General features: G+C 38.4%; 1 protein-coding gene and 2 long non-coding RNA genes across 3 annotated transcripts; 1 reads left to right on the forward strand and 2 right to left on the reverse strand.

The window, feature by feature from the left end:
• Positions 1-427: 427 nt before the first annotated feature.
• On the reverse strand, positions 428-1,372 carry LOC136236618 (uncharacterized). The gene has a single exon (XM_066026877.1). The coding sequence runs from the start codon at positions 1,370-1,372 to the stop codon at positions 428-430; it is 945 nt and encodes a 314-aa protein (XP_065882949.1).
• Positions 1,373-8,213: 6,841 nt separating this feature from the next.
• On the forward strand, positions 8,214-8,684 carry LOC136249133 (uncharacterized). Its single transcript, XR_010698080.1, has 3 exons — positions 8,214-8,369; positions 8,423-8,467; positions 8,556-8,684. It is a non-coding gene; the product is annotated as an uncharacterized lncRNA (long non-coding RNA).
• A 1,904-nt stretch (positions 8,685-10,588) lies between these two features.
• Positions 10,589-11,398, reverse strand: LOC136249136 (uncharacterized). The gene is made up of 3 exons (XR_010698086.1): positions 11,270-11,398; positions 10,787-10,851; positions 10,589-10,727 (listed from the first exon to the last, which is right to left on the reverse strand). It is a non-coding gene; the product is annotated as an uncharacterized lncRNA (long non-coding RNA).
• Positions 11,399-13,859: the final 2,461 nt, after the last annotated feature.

Consider the following 13,859-nt stretch of genomic DNA (forward strand, 5'->3'; position numbering starts at 1 on the left):
GTAATAAGCAACTGTTCCCTTGGTTCATGGGTAATTGCACATGATTTACGTATGCCTTTCAAAATGTAGTGTGATCTTGGTGTTGTTGGGGGCAATGATTCTCCATTTGTGTAGTGCAACTGTACCTCACAGCAGAGAGGTACACTTGTATAGTAGCATAAGAAAGCCTGTAAGCTAGCATCAGAGCAAAAGGTGATGTACTTGCGGAGGCCAGCTGTGCAGGCTTTCTTTGTTGCTGCTGATATTCCTAAGTTGAAGTAGTTTTTTGCTGCTGCATTCAGTTGGAATAGTGTGGCTGACAAGAGCTCTGTGGGTATAAGAAATCAGTAAAAAAAATTTTTTTTGGTGTAAACATGGCAGCCATGATAACAGTATTAACAGTAGTACATGAATACATTAATGGTGTTAACAGCATATACAATTTCAATCAAAATGATTGCCTATAAATGAATGATAAAGTCTTGTGAAAAAGTCGAAGGAAGTGGGGGGAGATCCAGTCAAGCCTGCAAGGAAAGATTAACTGGAAGGCTGTGTGGGGTATCACTGTAGGTTGATATGACAAGGTGGGAGTAACTTGGAAGGCCTGATCCAACCGACCACGAGAAAGGTGATCAGCAGTCACAATGATCACCCCCGGTAGGTGAGTAGCAGTAATGTAAATGTCGAAGTGAACAACGAAAAATGATAGGCAGCGGAGCAGATGCATTACAAACTTATCCTTACTTGAGCCTTTATTAATGGCAATGACTAAATTAGCGTTGTCACAATGGAAGTTAATGTGGTGTTTGGACAGATAAGGCCCCCATACAATGCAAGTGAAAATGATTGGCACAAGCTCCTTTGCCATTATCCCTATTTTGTACCATTCTGGGGGCCATTGCCACTGCAACCATTGGAGGTCCAACACTGCTGCACAACCCCATGCTCCTGAGGCATCTGTTTGGGCACAGAAATCCAGATATGAGACAGTTGGGTGTCTAAGAATACCGAGACCGTTCCACGATTGGAGAAATGTATGCCACCACAACAAATCGGACCTGAATGATGTGTTTAGCCTAGTGATGAAGTGCATCTCGTGGAGCTTAGCTGCCATTGAATACATTCTTGAGACAAATGCTCTGCCGGGACGCACATCTTTTGTGGCATGTTGGAGAGTGCCTACTAGCGATAAAATCTGCCTCTTTCTAGCTTTCTTCCTGAGGAGCCATGTCGTCAACAGTTGCTGTATTCTAGTGAGTTTATCTTTTGGTAGCATAATTTCCATTCTTTCAGTGTCTAATATGATTCCCAGGAATGACAAGGATGTTGAAGGACCTTCTAGTTTATCGGGTGCTAAGGGGACGCCAAGATAAGAAACACCTGCATTTTCCATGATCCAGGCTAAAAGGTTATCGAGAACATTAAATAATTTTGGTGTTGAATGAAGACCAAAGGGGATACAATGATCAATATATATACTGCCTCTCTACCTCACCCTTAGTAAATGTCAGTCTGCTGGGTGTTCAGGTAGTAGGCGAAAGGCACTCTTGATATCAATTTTTGCCAACATTGTATTTTTTCCTGACTCAAGTATATTTAATATGGCATCATCTATGGTTACATAGGTCAGGCTGCACAGCTGTGAAGGTATGCCATCATTCACACTACTACCTGCTGGGTAGGACAGGTCTGTAATGAGCCGCCACTTATCCTGCTGATGGTTCTTCAGGATGACCCCGAATCTTTTTATGTGAACACCCGGACATATTGACAGTGGGTATGGGCCCAACATCCTGCCTAGTAATAGTTCATTATGAAGATAGTCATCCACAACTGTAGGATGATTTGAAGGTTCCTTTGTGCTGATTGTGTACCACTCCCATTAGAACCCACTCTAAAGCCAAGGGAGATACTCTGCAGGAAATACTGGACTAGGTTTTGATGTGGGTGATGCCTTAAGTGATATAGCCAAGCATTGAGATGAGTGGAGTGTGAATGTAGCTAACTTCTACAGGAATTTGATGAAAAGTGGGACAGGAGTAAGGTGATTCTGCCATTGCTGTAGCCACTGAGGGTATGGTTCCAGTATGCGAAATAACTTTTCAAACATGTCCTGACATACTGTCCGGACATTGTGAAAGTTGAGTGGACATTAAACAATTTGACCGTACTTTTTAACTTTTGTTGTTTCTCCTTTCCTGTGTTTTTACCAAGTTACAGTAGATATGTTTGCTTCTGGGGCCACCCATGTACTGTAGAGCTGATTACTACTCAACCACTCACACTGCAGTGTTGGGAGTAACGCGCTACTTATGTAACGCGTTACGTAATATTATTACTTTTGTGGTAACAAAGTAATATAACGAAATACGCTATGAAAACAGGTAATATAATGCAAGATACTTTACTTACAAACGTAACGCGTTACCTAAGTAATATAATTACTGTAACGAGTCTAATATGACGTAATATTATTATTAAAAGTAACGAAGTTACTAATCTCGTTAGTAATCCTCTGAGTAACGCCTAACCACAACGAAGTAACGAAGCCTACTGAATGAAGCTTATTCACTAGCTTCTTACTTATAACCAAGGTTTGCACATTGTCCAACAACGCAATCATGTCACGTGATAAGGTGGTAGTTTCACACGTGACAGCTTAAGGCTGTGGACACAAAGTAATATAATATGTAATATTATTACAGTTACTTTATTTTATGGGTAATATGTAACTGTAACTAAATAGTTCTGTTGCAAGTAATATGTAATATGTAACTAGTTACTTTACAAAGTAACTTGCCCAACACTGCACACTGATACTACAGTATTTTAAAGGGTAACTACTGGTCACATAAAAGAGCTTCTATGGAATCAATTCTATTACAAGGAAAGGAGTCATAAGGACTTCTGTCAAGGTCTCCTACATAGCTATATGTGGTTAAACTTTGCTTATGCTACCATTGTTTAGAATACATTTGTACTGGCTTTACCCTAATACAGTGTATGAACATAAGAGATGCACTGATGTCTTGTCCATTCTAGCTTAAAATATAAACTTGTACAAGTGATGATGAAAACCACAAGTAAAAGTACTACTGGAAATCAGTTTATAAATACATTTTACTACTGCAGTACAGGTCTGAGACAAGTAGGCTGGCACAGCAGTTAACCTCAGAGTACATCTTGGGAATACCTTTGTGGTCACCACAGACAAATAACTTAATTACATGTCAATACCATCATGTCTGGCCTCCCTCCTAGCCCAATAAACTCTGCTACACTTTGAAAGGACACTATTTCTGAACAAATTCAATTATGGCTTGCCTCCCTCCTAGCCCAATAAATTCTGCTACACTTTGAAAGGACACTATTTCTGAACAAATTCAATTATGGCCTGACAACTGATGTAATTGTCTGGTGTCCTGAGGTTATTTCGCACACTGTGGTTCTGATTTTGTATCCCTTCGATGGATTGGCTCTAGGACACCATTTGGAATTATAAATAATTATGTATATGAATTATTAAGGTAGAAACCTTATAACAATTACATGTTATTGAACAGCACAGCAAAAAAAATTGATTGTATATTGTACAATATGAGTACACATACTAGTAGTTAAATGAAATAGTGGCACGCTAAAAGTTTTTTGACCGCAGTCTACATCATTGAAACAGTGGTCTAGGCCATTGGTTTGTAGTCGACTGCTGGGCAGGAGGGTTAGGACAGAACAAAGCCTTATGATGGATGTCCTTCACTGCCGAATTAAAGGAACAGTAATAACACACATGTTCATAACGACAGTTTGGGAAAGTGCATCCCTGAGCGTGTTGTTCATTCCATTGATGGCAAATGAATCATCAGTAGCCTGGAGCTTGATGCGTTTGGTCACGTGAGCTGGAGGTTGAACTTGAGGCAAATTCACAGTCTATGGATTGGTGAAATAAACTAAAGCAATGTTTGCAGCGATTTACTTTGGCTTGGCCTGTAAAAGCTAGGCTCCAAAGTGTTGAATCTGTGTTAGACCACTTGCAGCTTGGTTAGGAGGCAGCGAGCTGTCGGAATCGTCGATCATATGCCAGCCAGCGATTATTCTGGTATTCATTGCTGGCTTCCAGCATTAGGATCTGGTAACCCATCAAGTCCGGAATATGCTTCTTAGAAACGACTGACACATAAATGGTGAATGCTTGTAGCCATTCGGATATGTTGGTAATTGATCTTTGTTTTGGCTTGGATCCTGCTGTCTCCTCAAAACCGAAGTGGCTTGGAACAGGGTCTCCTATCTCTATGAATTTGCCAGCTTCAATCTTTTCAACCAGGTTTGATGGGACTGGTGGTATAGTTGAACTTGCTATTAGAGGTGCAGACAGCTGGTTGGTAGGACGAGGGGCCTTCTTCCGTTATGATGAAAGTACGTTGACATGCTCCTGATCTAGGAAGGTGCAGGAGAGAGGTAACACCATTATAGTAGTAGAGTGCAGAAAGAATGGGGCTCAATGGTATGTCCATTTATATATATATATATATTTTTTTTGTTAATTATCTCTTGGCTAGACAGTTGGGCAAGGTAGTCTCGGTGTATGGCTTCATGGTTACCTAATTGTCTACCTAATGCCCACAACACTGCTACAAATATCCCTACCATAATTACCATCAACACAAACACATTATACTTGTAAGTGTTCGAATCGCATAACGAAGCGAGATGTGACATACGGCGTAACCGCAAGAAGCTTACTTTGCATTACGCTAATTATCACGCACAGTGCCACGTCGTCACGCCAGCTGACTTTGCATTATGCCAATTATCACGCACAGTGCCACGCTGTCACGCCTGATGCCACACGATTCGAACAGATAGGCAAGCTACTCACCTAGGTGGGGATTATCTTGGCTCTTCTCCTGAGGGTCCTCACTTTCCGGTTACTAATGACTGCGTCAACAATTTTTGGAATATTGGCCTTGGTTAATGGATTGTCATCGAATTCTTCATCATCTTCACTGGTTGAGGAGTCACTCTCTGGTTCATGGATACAGTGTATTTCAATAGAATTTCATGGCAAACTATAATTTTGCAAAAACGGCCGGTTTTCACTCAGTGGGACACATTATTACATGGCACTCAAATAATTGAGCGTTTTAATATTAGCATAATTGTGGGCTTGCCATTGGGACTGCAGCAATCGCACTATAAAGATCAGTGATGCTGAATAACTTTTGCTAAAGTAATGTCAAAAATACATTAAGACTGTTCCTAAGACAAGCACAAGAAGAAAGGTAAAGGAGTAGTGCTAGGAGCAAATTTTGTCGGAACTCCAAAAGGCACATGCCATGGTTGATCATGACTTTGTTGCTGTAGCATAAACTGGTAGTTATATGGTTGTGTGATGCATCATTTAGCCTGTAGCCATTTGACTATAGCCGTCCTTCTACGTCAGAGTACACTGAGACACATACAAATACACAAGTACAAAACTGAAAAACATACAAGACATGACAAATACAAAGCAATACAATTAAATAATAGACAAATTAACTATTATTAGTCATATAGTGAGTCTTCGTTAAAGTAACAAATTCTCCATGCTTGTGGGGCACTTCACTATGATCTTAACAATGATTCATGTGTCTGTTGTAGGAAGAGCTGCTGTGGAAGCACAGAATCTATTTATTATTTAACTTACCCTGGATGTATTAACTTGGAAACTCTTGATGATGCAAGTTTAAAGAAAGTATGAAAAGTACTGGTACCTGACTGTGATACAAGGGAAGTAAAGACTATATTGAAAAGAGTGTGGTATTCGCTTTCTTTTTTTTTTTGAAGAAGAAGAACAGGTTTTGCAGTAGTCCTTACCTACACCATGAGTGGTATTTGGTTTCGTTGATTGTACTGTATTTACATAGATTTGAGCTAAAGGGGTTATTTTTATGCATATAAAAATGATAAGGTATTATTATTCTAATAACTCACCATGAGTTCGAACTATGTAATCACAACACATGCGTTTTCAAGCTACATATCTGCACAAGCAATGTAGCCAGTTTATTATAGATAGCATTTTCAAGATATTTTGGGTATGGGAGAGAGACTAATATAGCTTGAGGCAAAAAGTATATCTTGTACTTACATAAGGGTAGACTAGTGGCTACAAATCATATGGCCCAAATATGGATTTTATAGAGTTTTAATGCTGCCTGAACAGACAGAAAAGCGTATGTGTGAGTTAGTTGGAAGCCTGTGCCTCCCTCCCCCATGGCGCCAAACTGTTTGTTGTACTGTGACAATGTTAGAAAACTATAGCAGCACAGTAACTAAAACATATGTTTTAACATCGGACATATTAGAATCCATAAATCAATGTATTTACTAGTGAAAGAGCAAGTATATAGTAGTAATTTTTGTGTATGAAAGACCCTATACATGTCACATCCATTAGCCCAACTCTACGCGAGTAACCCAAGTGGAGTTGTTGTATACAGTGAAACCTGTCTAAAGCGGTCACCTTCGGGCCAGAAATATTTGGCCTTTATAGAGAGGTGGCTGCCTAACTCAGGTGACCATTAAGGGAGGTTCCACTGTACTATCAACAAAACTGTGGTCACCAAATACTGATAGTTATAAGTTACGTATTTATGTACAAATTAAAAAATAATTGCCCTAATAGCATTTTTGTCCTACATCTTTCGAGTCTAATTTTAGAAAAAGCCCCAGATAACTGTATTTCCAATATTATTGTAATTGTAAACATGTACAGTGTGTACATATCAACAACAAAATGCATTTCTGTGCATAGCAACGTACATAAATTTTACAGTGTGATAGGGTAGTTAAATTTGTAAAGTTTAAAGTTTAGTACATAAAATAATTATTCTGCAAGTTTTTTTAGCATCCAAACTTTAGCTTCAGTGTTGGGAATGTTGAACTTCCACTGCACGTAGGCCCATTGTCTGCTATTCATTTTCCATTTAGTGTGTCCTGTTCTAGTCAGCATTTCATTAAACCAACGAAGAATATCTGTTGAATCAGCCACTCCTTTGTTGCTATCAAAGCACCAATGATCATGAAAGCTTGAAGCTATTAGCTTTTCTGTCTTGTTCAGTGGTCCTTGCAATCCTTCACAATGCTTTCTACCTGTCACATTTATATCCATTTGTAAGCAAAATTGACGATCAATATATGGAGAATCGTAAAACTTCACAGAAACAGTGTCACTAAAAGTAACATGCTTAAGAACCTGTAGAGAAGCTTTAGTTCCACGGTGATCGTCACTTCTCAAGATGCCACATGAGCTATGTTCTTTGCAAGCCATCTGCAACTTTCAACCAACTGATGCCTTCCTTCCCAGTTTGAATTAGATATACTGCTGAGAGGAGTAATATATAGAAAATTCTTTTCTCTCAGAAATCTCAGAATCTCTCAGGGCCATGTTAAACCTGTGCATGTAGCATTTACTCAATGAATGTAACTCTGAGAGATTTTATTGTGAGAGATTTTAAGATGTTTGTGCTGAAGGTGTTAAAATATCTCACAAAAAAATCTCTCAGCTATGCACAGAGGTGTGAAACTTTCACAGAAATCTCATAGCTACCCAGTGTTTATTCAGTAAGCACAATTCTGAGAGATTTTATGTATGCCTTGTACAGGAAATATCAAGATTTTCTCACAAGAATCTGTCAGTTGTGCCCTAATATTTGGTTTAAAAAGGGAAATACTTGAATCCAGTAGTCCAGCCCAGTGATTGTATACAACCCTAAAGATGCAAAAAATTTTCACCTCAAAGTTTTGGATGGTGGCAATCCACAAAAAAAAAAAAAAAAATTGAAAATCCTGCTATACGGTACTTAATTAAGAATGGTCCAGTTTCCATTCCTATAAAATAAACTTTAGTACACTTATTTTATCAAGACATGGACTACGTGTTAGCTGTGTAATTATTTAATGCATTGTGACTTTGTATTTAGTTACTTGAGGAACAGATAAAGAGTTTTGGTCAAATGCCAAATCAACTGCTGAAAAATCCACACCCACTTAGAAATCCACCAGTAAAGGTACACTATGTTCTGTATGGAGCCAAAATACTTCACGTAGCTGTAGCAAATGTATAATTGCATTTCCATTCAGTAGATACTTGTCAATAATGATGCATTCAACTTTGTGTTGTTGTTTTTTTCTAATAAATTCCAACAACATTTAATATTATGATTATTTCCTTTCCACATTATTTCAGAGTGTCTTCCAGCTACTAGTTCTTTTGAGCAAGCTTGAAGTCAGTCCTGATGTAGCCATTATTATGTTACATCCTGAGGAGACGTATTCATATCCAAGAACTATTTTGTCTCTGTCAGCAAGTTACGTATACTGTGCAGCTAACTGGAATGTTACTGAAGGTACAATAATTGCTTAACCATTTCTTTGTGTTGTGTTTATTACTAATTTACAGTGAAGCGGCAGCCAACATGTTTGCTTGAAGTGAATGTCATAAACAGTAAGTACTAGTGATGTTTCCTGTATGTTAATGTTATCTGTAGTTCACCAATTCAGTTGTTAAGTTTGTATTTACTTTTCTCTTTTAGGCTTGAAGCAACGGGGAATTTTGTTTACTGAAGCTAGTGATACAAAGTTGTTTTGCACTGCTACAATAGTCAACCACTTTTTGTTCACATGTGGTGCGTCTAAGAACAGCTTTCAGATTTATAACACCGAAACAGGTACTGTGATATTTGTACTGAGAAGGTTTTGTATTTATTTTAGTAAATACCTCTGTATTTCAGAATACCTCTTTAATGTGATTCACTATGAACCTGTAATGTATGCAATACCTGATAGAGATTTTGGTGCAGTAGATGGTTTTTTTTCCAATTCCCTTCCTTTGTATAAAGTTGTCCCACTTAAAGTGCCCCACATACAAGCTGTAAGGAATATGACGTGCTTTCTTCACTCAGTTATATTTGGTTTGTGTGTATTATATTTTATGTTTGAAGAAACTTTTGGGCACAGGCTTGAGCCATTTATGCTCTGTGAGGAATGCTCCAATATTTCGTCCCTTGTTCTTAAGATAGTTGGTTGATTGCTCTGTTTACTGTGTTGAAATGAACACATTTAAAAAGTATAGATCAGCTTGACTGTTGTATTACAGTATTTGCTCTATTATTATTAATGTATGCTCTAAAGCTTACTGAGGTCTCAAAATCATACACTGTGTGAAATTTCTCTTTCCATGGATACTGTCTGTTATGCTCTTACACCGTTGTACACCTTATTGTACCCCTCGTATTGATGACTGCTCTATTAGAGTAATCTCGTGTATATCTTTGGGGTATCAGTGAGTTAATTGATTACTATAATTAATGTGACAAAATTTTTGAAAATCAATTTTTGTTCACAACACTGAAGTTGACTTTCACCATCAATAGATAGTCACACCAATACCATAGCCATGCTGCTGATTTACTAGGACTGTTTTTCACAACTGGATTTCTGGAGACATGTGCCAGCCACTTGCACCTTGGAATGCCACTGGCCAGATGGAACATGAGGCTAGAGTAATTGGCACCTTTGGACAGTTTCCCAGATGTTTGCTGCATTCATTTCTTTTACTTTGAGTGGCACTGCATGGTGGTATTAAGGCTGGAGACTCCAAATGACCTGCTCGGCCACTTTCTGTTGATATACCAGACCACCCCTACCACCATCCATGGTTGTGTTCTTATAGTGAGTCGCGCGGCCAAGAAACTACAAAGCGCATGCCCAATTAAAAGACGCGCGGCCACTACTGTGAGTTATTTACGTGTAGGGCCGGTTTCGCAATATTAGTCCTAGATTATGCAACATCTCTCAATAGATTTGTATTGCGTTACATGCTAAAAAAATCTTTAGGAGTCGTCATCATAGTTTTCTTGCGACCTCGCTAAAATAAAAAAGTAACCATCGCAAAATAAAAAATAGGCGTATTTCACTTTATTTCTCTACCTTATGTTACAACTACTGTCACATTATACCAGTCAACATAGTTGTGTTTGTAATGTTTACATAGTCCATCTAGCACTGACATTATCCAATCCTGGTTTGCCTATACGCGTATTTTCTTCAATCAAACCTCTAATCCCTACAATAACTTTTAAAGACACGACGTGGACACAAACTCTAATGCCTGATAAACAAGTTGTGACAGCGTGCTGAACCTTAAGTTCCCTAGGGATGGCGTTTTAAGCAGAAATCTTTTAAATTCCATTTAGTGCCACACCCCATGCGAGCATTTATAAATCTCCAGTTGTCTTATGGTGTGAACAACAAAATCACTAGTGAAGGTGCTTTAAGCAAACTCTTCAATTCTCTATTTACATGTAATTTTTAATAGATTAACCACAAAGGGCGGTAATAAGGTGAATACAAAAGGTAACAAGCCTTTAGGGGTTACCACCTCTATGTAGTGCGTACCATGTAGCTTGTGTTGTGGCTTTCATTAAGTATTATGCACACACAAATGGTGCAACAAAATTTTGTAATGGATTGCTCGAATGTAGTTGGTGGTGTTGTGGCTCGAATGTGGTTCGTGGTTTGCCAGTGGCCATGTATGAGTTGGGGTTGTTCCACACAACTTTCATGATGGCCATGAAAATTTCTTGCCATATGGTAAACATACAACAATGTGTAACAACGTTAATCAACATCACATCAAGACTTGACTAAAAATAGTTCCAACAATAGTGATGATTTCTTGTATGTCAGCATGACGATACTGAGACCTGTAAAAGAATAAGCAGGCACTGAAGTTAACCTTAAATTAAACACTCATGCAACTGACCTGGAACATCGGTCGCAACACCAAAAACACTTGTTTCGATATCTGATGACACAATCCAGCAGGCACTGAATTAAAAGAGAATGTACAAAAAATCAATATGCCGGGCTGTATCAACAATAGCATGGATAATCAAAATGAACAAAAATTATATCCCAGGCTAAGTGAATGAATAACATAACTGTTGGGTAAGCATGTCAAACCTGAACATTAGGACATTAGTCAAACAAAGGTACGCCATCACAACTTGGTCATAATACAATGTTTGTACCACTGGACTTCACACTGGTTGCCCAAAAATTGTGCCATTCCGGGACAACAGCATAATTATGAAACAAATAGTTACTACAACACAGAAGGCTTACTGTTGCACTGTCTACACTGATATACCATAATTTAAAAACATAACAGGTGGGCATTAAATACAATACACTTAACATCTGGGTACTAGGAAAAGATTACTAACATCACAACATGTAAACTGACCTGGAAATTAACACCCTTGATGCCACTACAGTCTACACTGGATATTTGTTTGAACCCATCAACACTATGCCTGATACATCTGAATAGACTGACCTGCAAATTCACATCACTAGTATACAGTGATAATTGATAACTACAAAAACATCAATTGCAATAATACGATTCTTCTGTACGTCAACTGACCTGAAAATCATGACACTCAATACCAAGACCTGTAAAAGAATAAGCAGGCACTGAAGTCAACCTTAAATTAAACATACATGCAAACTGACCTGGAACGTCGGTCGCAGCACCAAAGACACCTGTTTCGATATCTGATGAAACAATCCAGCAGGCACTGAATTAAAAAGAGAATGTGCAAAAAATCAATATGCCAAGCTGTACCAATAATAGGATGGATAATCAAAATGAACTAAAATATATATATATCCCATATGCAGGTTAAGTGAGTAACATAACTGTTGGGTAAGCATGTAAACCAGAACATTAGGTCATTAGTCAAACAAAAGTACGCTATCACAAACTGGTCACTGATAATTGATAACTACGAAAAGAACAATTGCAATAATACAATTCCTCTGAACGTTAACTGACCTGAAATTCATGACACCTGTATCTTTGTTCTTGCATGGTCTCAACTTACATATGTGTTAAATACAATACACCTGAAGTCTGGAATATGAAAAATATGATATAAGCATTATTCCACACTGATATAGTAATAGATTATAGGATGTTGTGGAACTTGCCTAAACGTGTAAACTTAAACATGAGGACAACTGCATAATCTGGACACTTGGAATTGTCCAATACCTGATGAACAAGTTGGTACTAATGACATTCACTTCAACATTTTATCCCAGCTTGGTGAATCTCTTGTAACTGGTGTTTATTTTCCACCTGCAACCAAAGTTCTACATTTCTGTGGCTGAGTGTACATAAACTGACCTAGAAAATCAGTATGCCATAGGGGTATGGAAATGGTTCCTTTCCTTCTGTTGTGACATTACTTACAGCTGACTGGTAAATGATCATCGATGTCCCCGTGGACCCCAACAATGAGTATATCAATAACTTCACAAATTGGAATGAATTTCCTTTCAACATGTGGTGGAATGAATTTCCTTTCAACATCTGGTGGACAGGTCCAAAAACCCTATCGCACAAACACGGTGAATCAGTGTGTGGCGATGTGACACGTTGCACAAACTTCACTCCTCATTTCGTTAGCATTCAAGACCGGCATATATCATAGAGTACCTCAGTATTCTTGACTCTTACTTCTTCAAGCGTTGCTCAAGTGATGTAGTTTCTCACAAGGGGCTCGAGTTTCTCATTAAAGTCGAGCCGATTAAAGTACACCTCACCATCCAGTTACATTCTTAAACCATTCAATTTAAAACCACGTATCACGAGTGTCCGCTTAAGGTAATTAGGGACTTTCCATGAGATTTCCCCTAAATAGATCACGTGTTAGTTGTCAATCCGGTGGATTCTGGTGGTATACATGGTTCAACAATGTGGTAAGTGTACTTTAATATAGTATAAGCTGTCAATAATTGTTTGTGCACTGCTAAACTAAGTTATTTTTGTGTGATAAGCATGCTTGAGGAAGGGTCTGGGGGACGAGACTAATGTTTTGACAGCAGTTGATGATGGCCAGTCAAAGAACTGCGAGAAGAACTACTGTGATGGTGTGATAGTAGAGAAAAATTCCCACCTCTATAGCTCTGCCTAGGGGCATTAACTAGCATTATCTACAGCTACTATATTATGTTGCTGATATGTACATCCGGTCCTTGAATAAAGGTGAAAGTGGTAGTAAGGCTCAATCCTATTATTCTGCTGAACAGGCAAGGGAGTCTGGGACTCTTGGGGCATGCTCCCTCAGGAAAGTATAAGTACTACAACTTTTTTTGTTTTAATTGCTTCATCAAGATAAAAATTTCAGTCAAAAGGTGATGATCAAGGCTCTGGTCTTATGCACTGGTTGGAGTGGTTGTATCAATACTGCACTGTGACATCCTTGAGGGGTTAGTGCTGGCATTGTCCATGGCAATACTATTCCATCTCCCCGAGTCTTGATGATTGAGTCCTCCATTCCTTTCTCTGCTGCTCCAATCCTGAAGTTGTGACCACAGTCAAAAGGGGACGATCAAGGCTCTGGTCTTGCATCTATACTGTACTGCAACACCCTTGAGGGGTTAGTACCGGCATTGTCCGTCGCAATACTGTTCCATCTCCCATATACAAGTCTTGATGGTTGAGTCCTCTATTCCTTTCTCTGCCGCTCTAATCCTGAAGTTGTGACCAAAATATTAAAAAATGGTTATATCATGATAAATGATTATGGTGATAACAATTACAAATGTATTTATAGCTGTGTAGCAACTGTGAACTAATTAGGCACTTGCAAGTTTAATTAGGTGTCTGAAGCATTTAACATGCACAGATATGAGATATATTTGTCACATGCAGGCAGTAAAGATAGATTTACTCTAATAGAACATTCATACTACACCGTAAATTCATACTTCTGAATTTATGGTGTTATGAAACAATCATTATTATGTATGGATTTTACTGACTC

Source organism: Dysidea avara, chromosome 1 (genome assembly GCF_963678975.1).
Source record: "Dysidea avara chromosome 1, odDysAvar1.4, whole genome shotgun sequence".
Lineage (NCBI taxonomy): Eukaryota > Metazoa > Porifera > Demospongiae > Dictyoceratida > Dysideidae > Dysidea > Dysidea avara.

What these genes read in the sequence shown, in the direction of transcription:
- LOC136236618 (XM_066026877.1), bottom strand. Translation starts at nt 1,372, where the DNA reads ATGGAAAATGCAGGTGTTTCTTATCTTGGCGTCCCCTTAGCACCCGAT.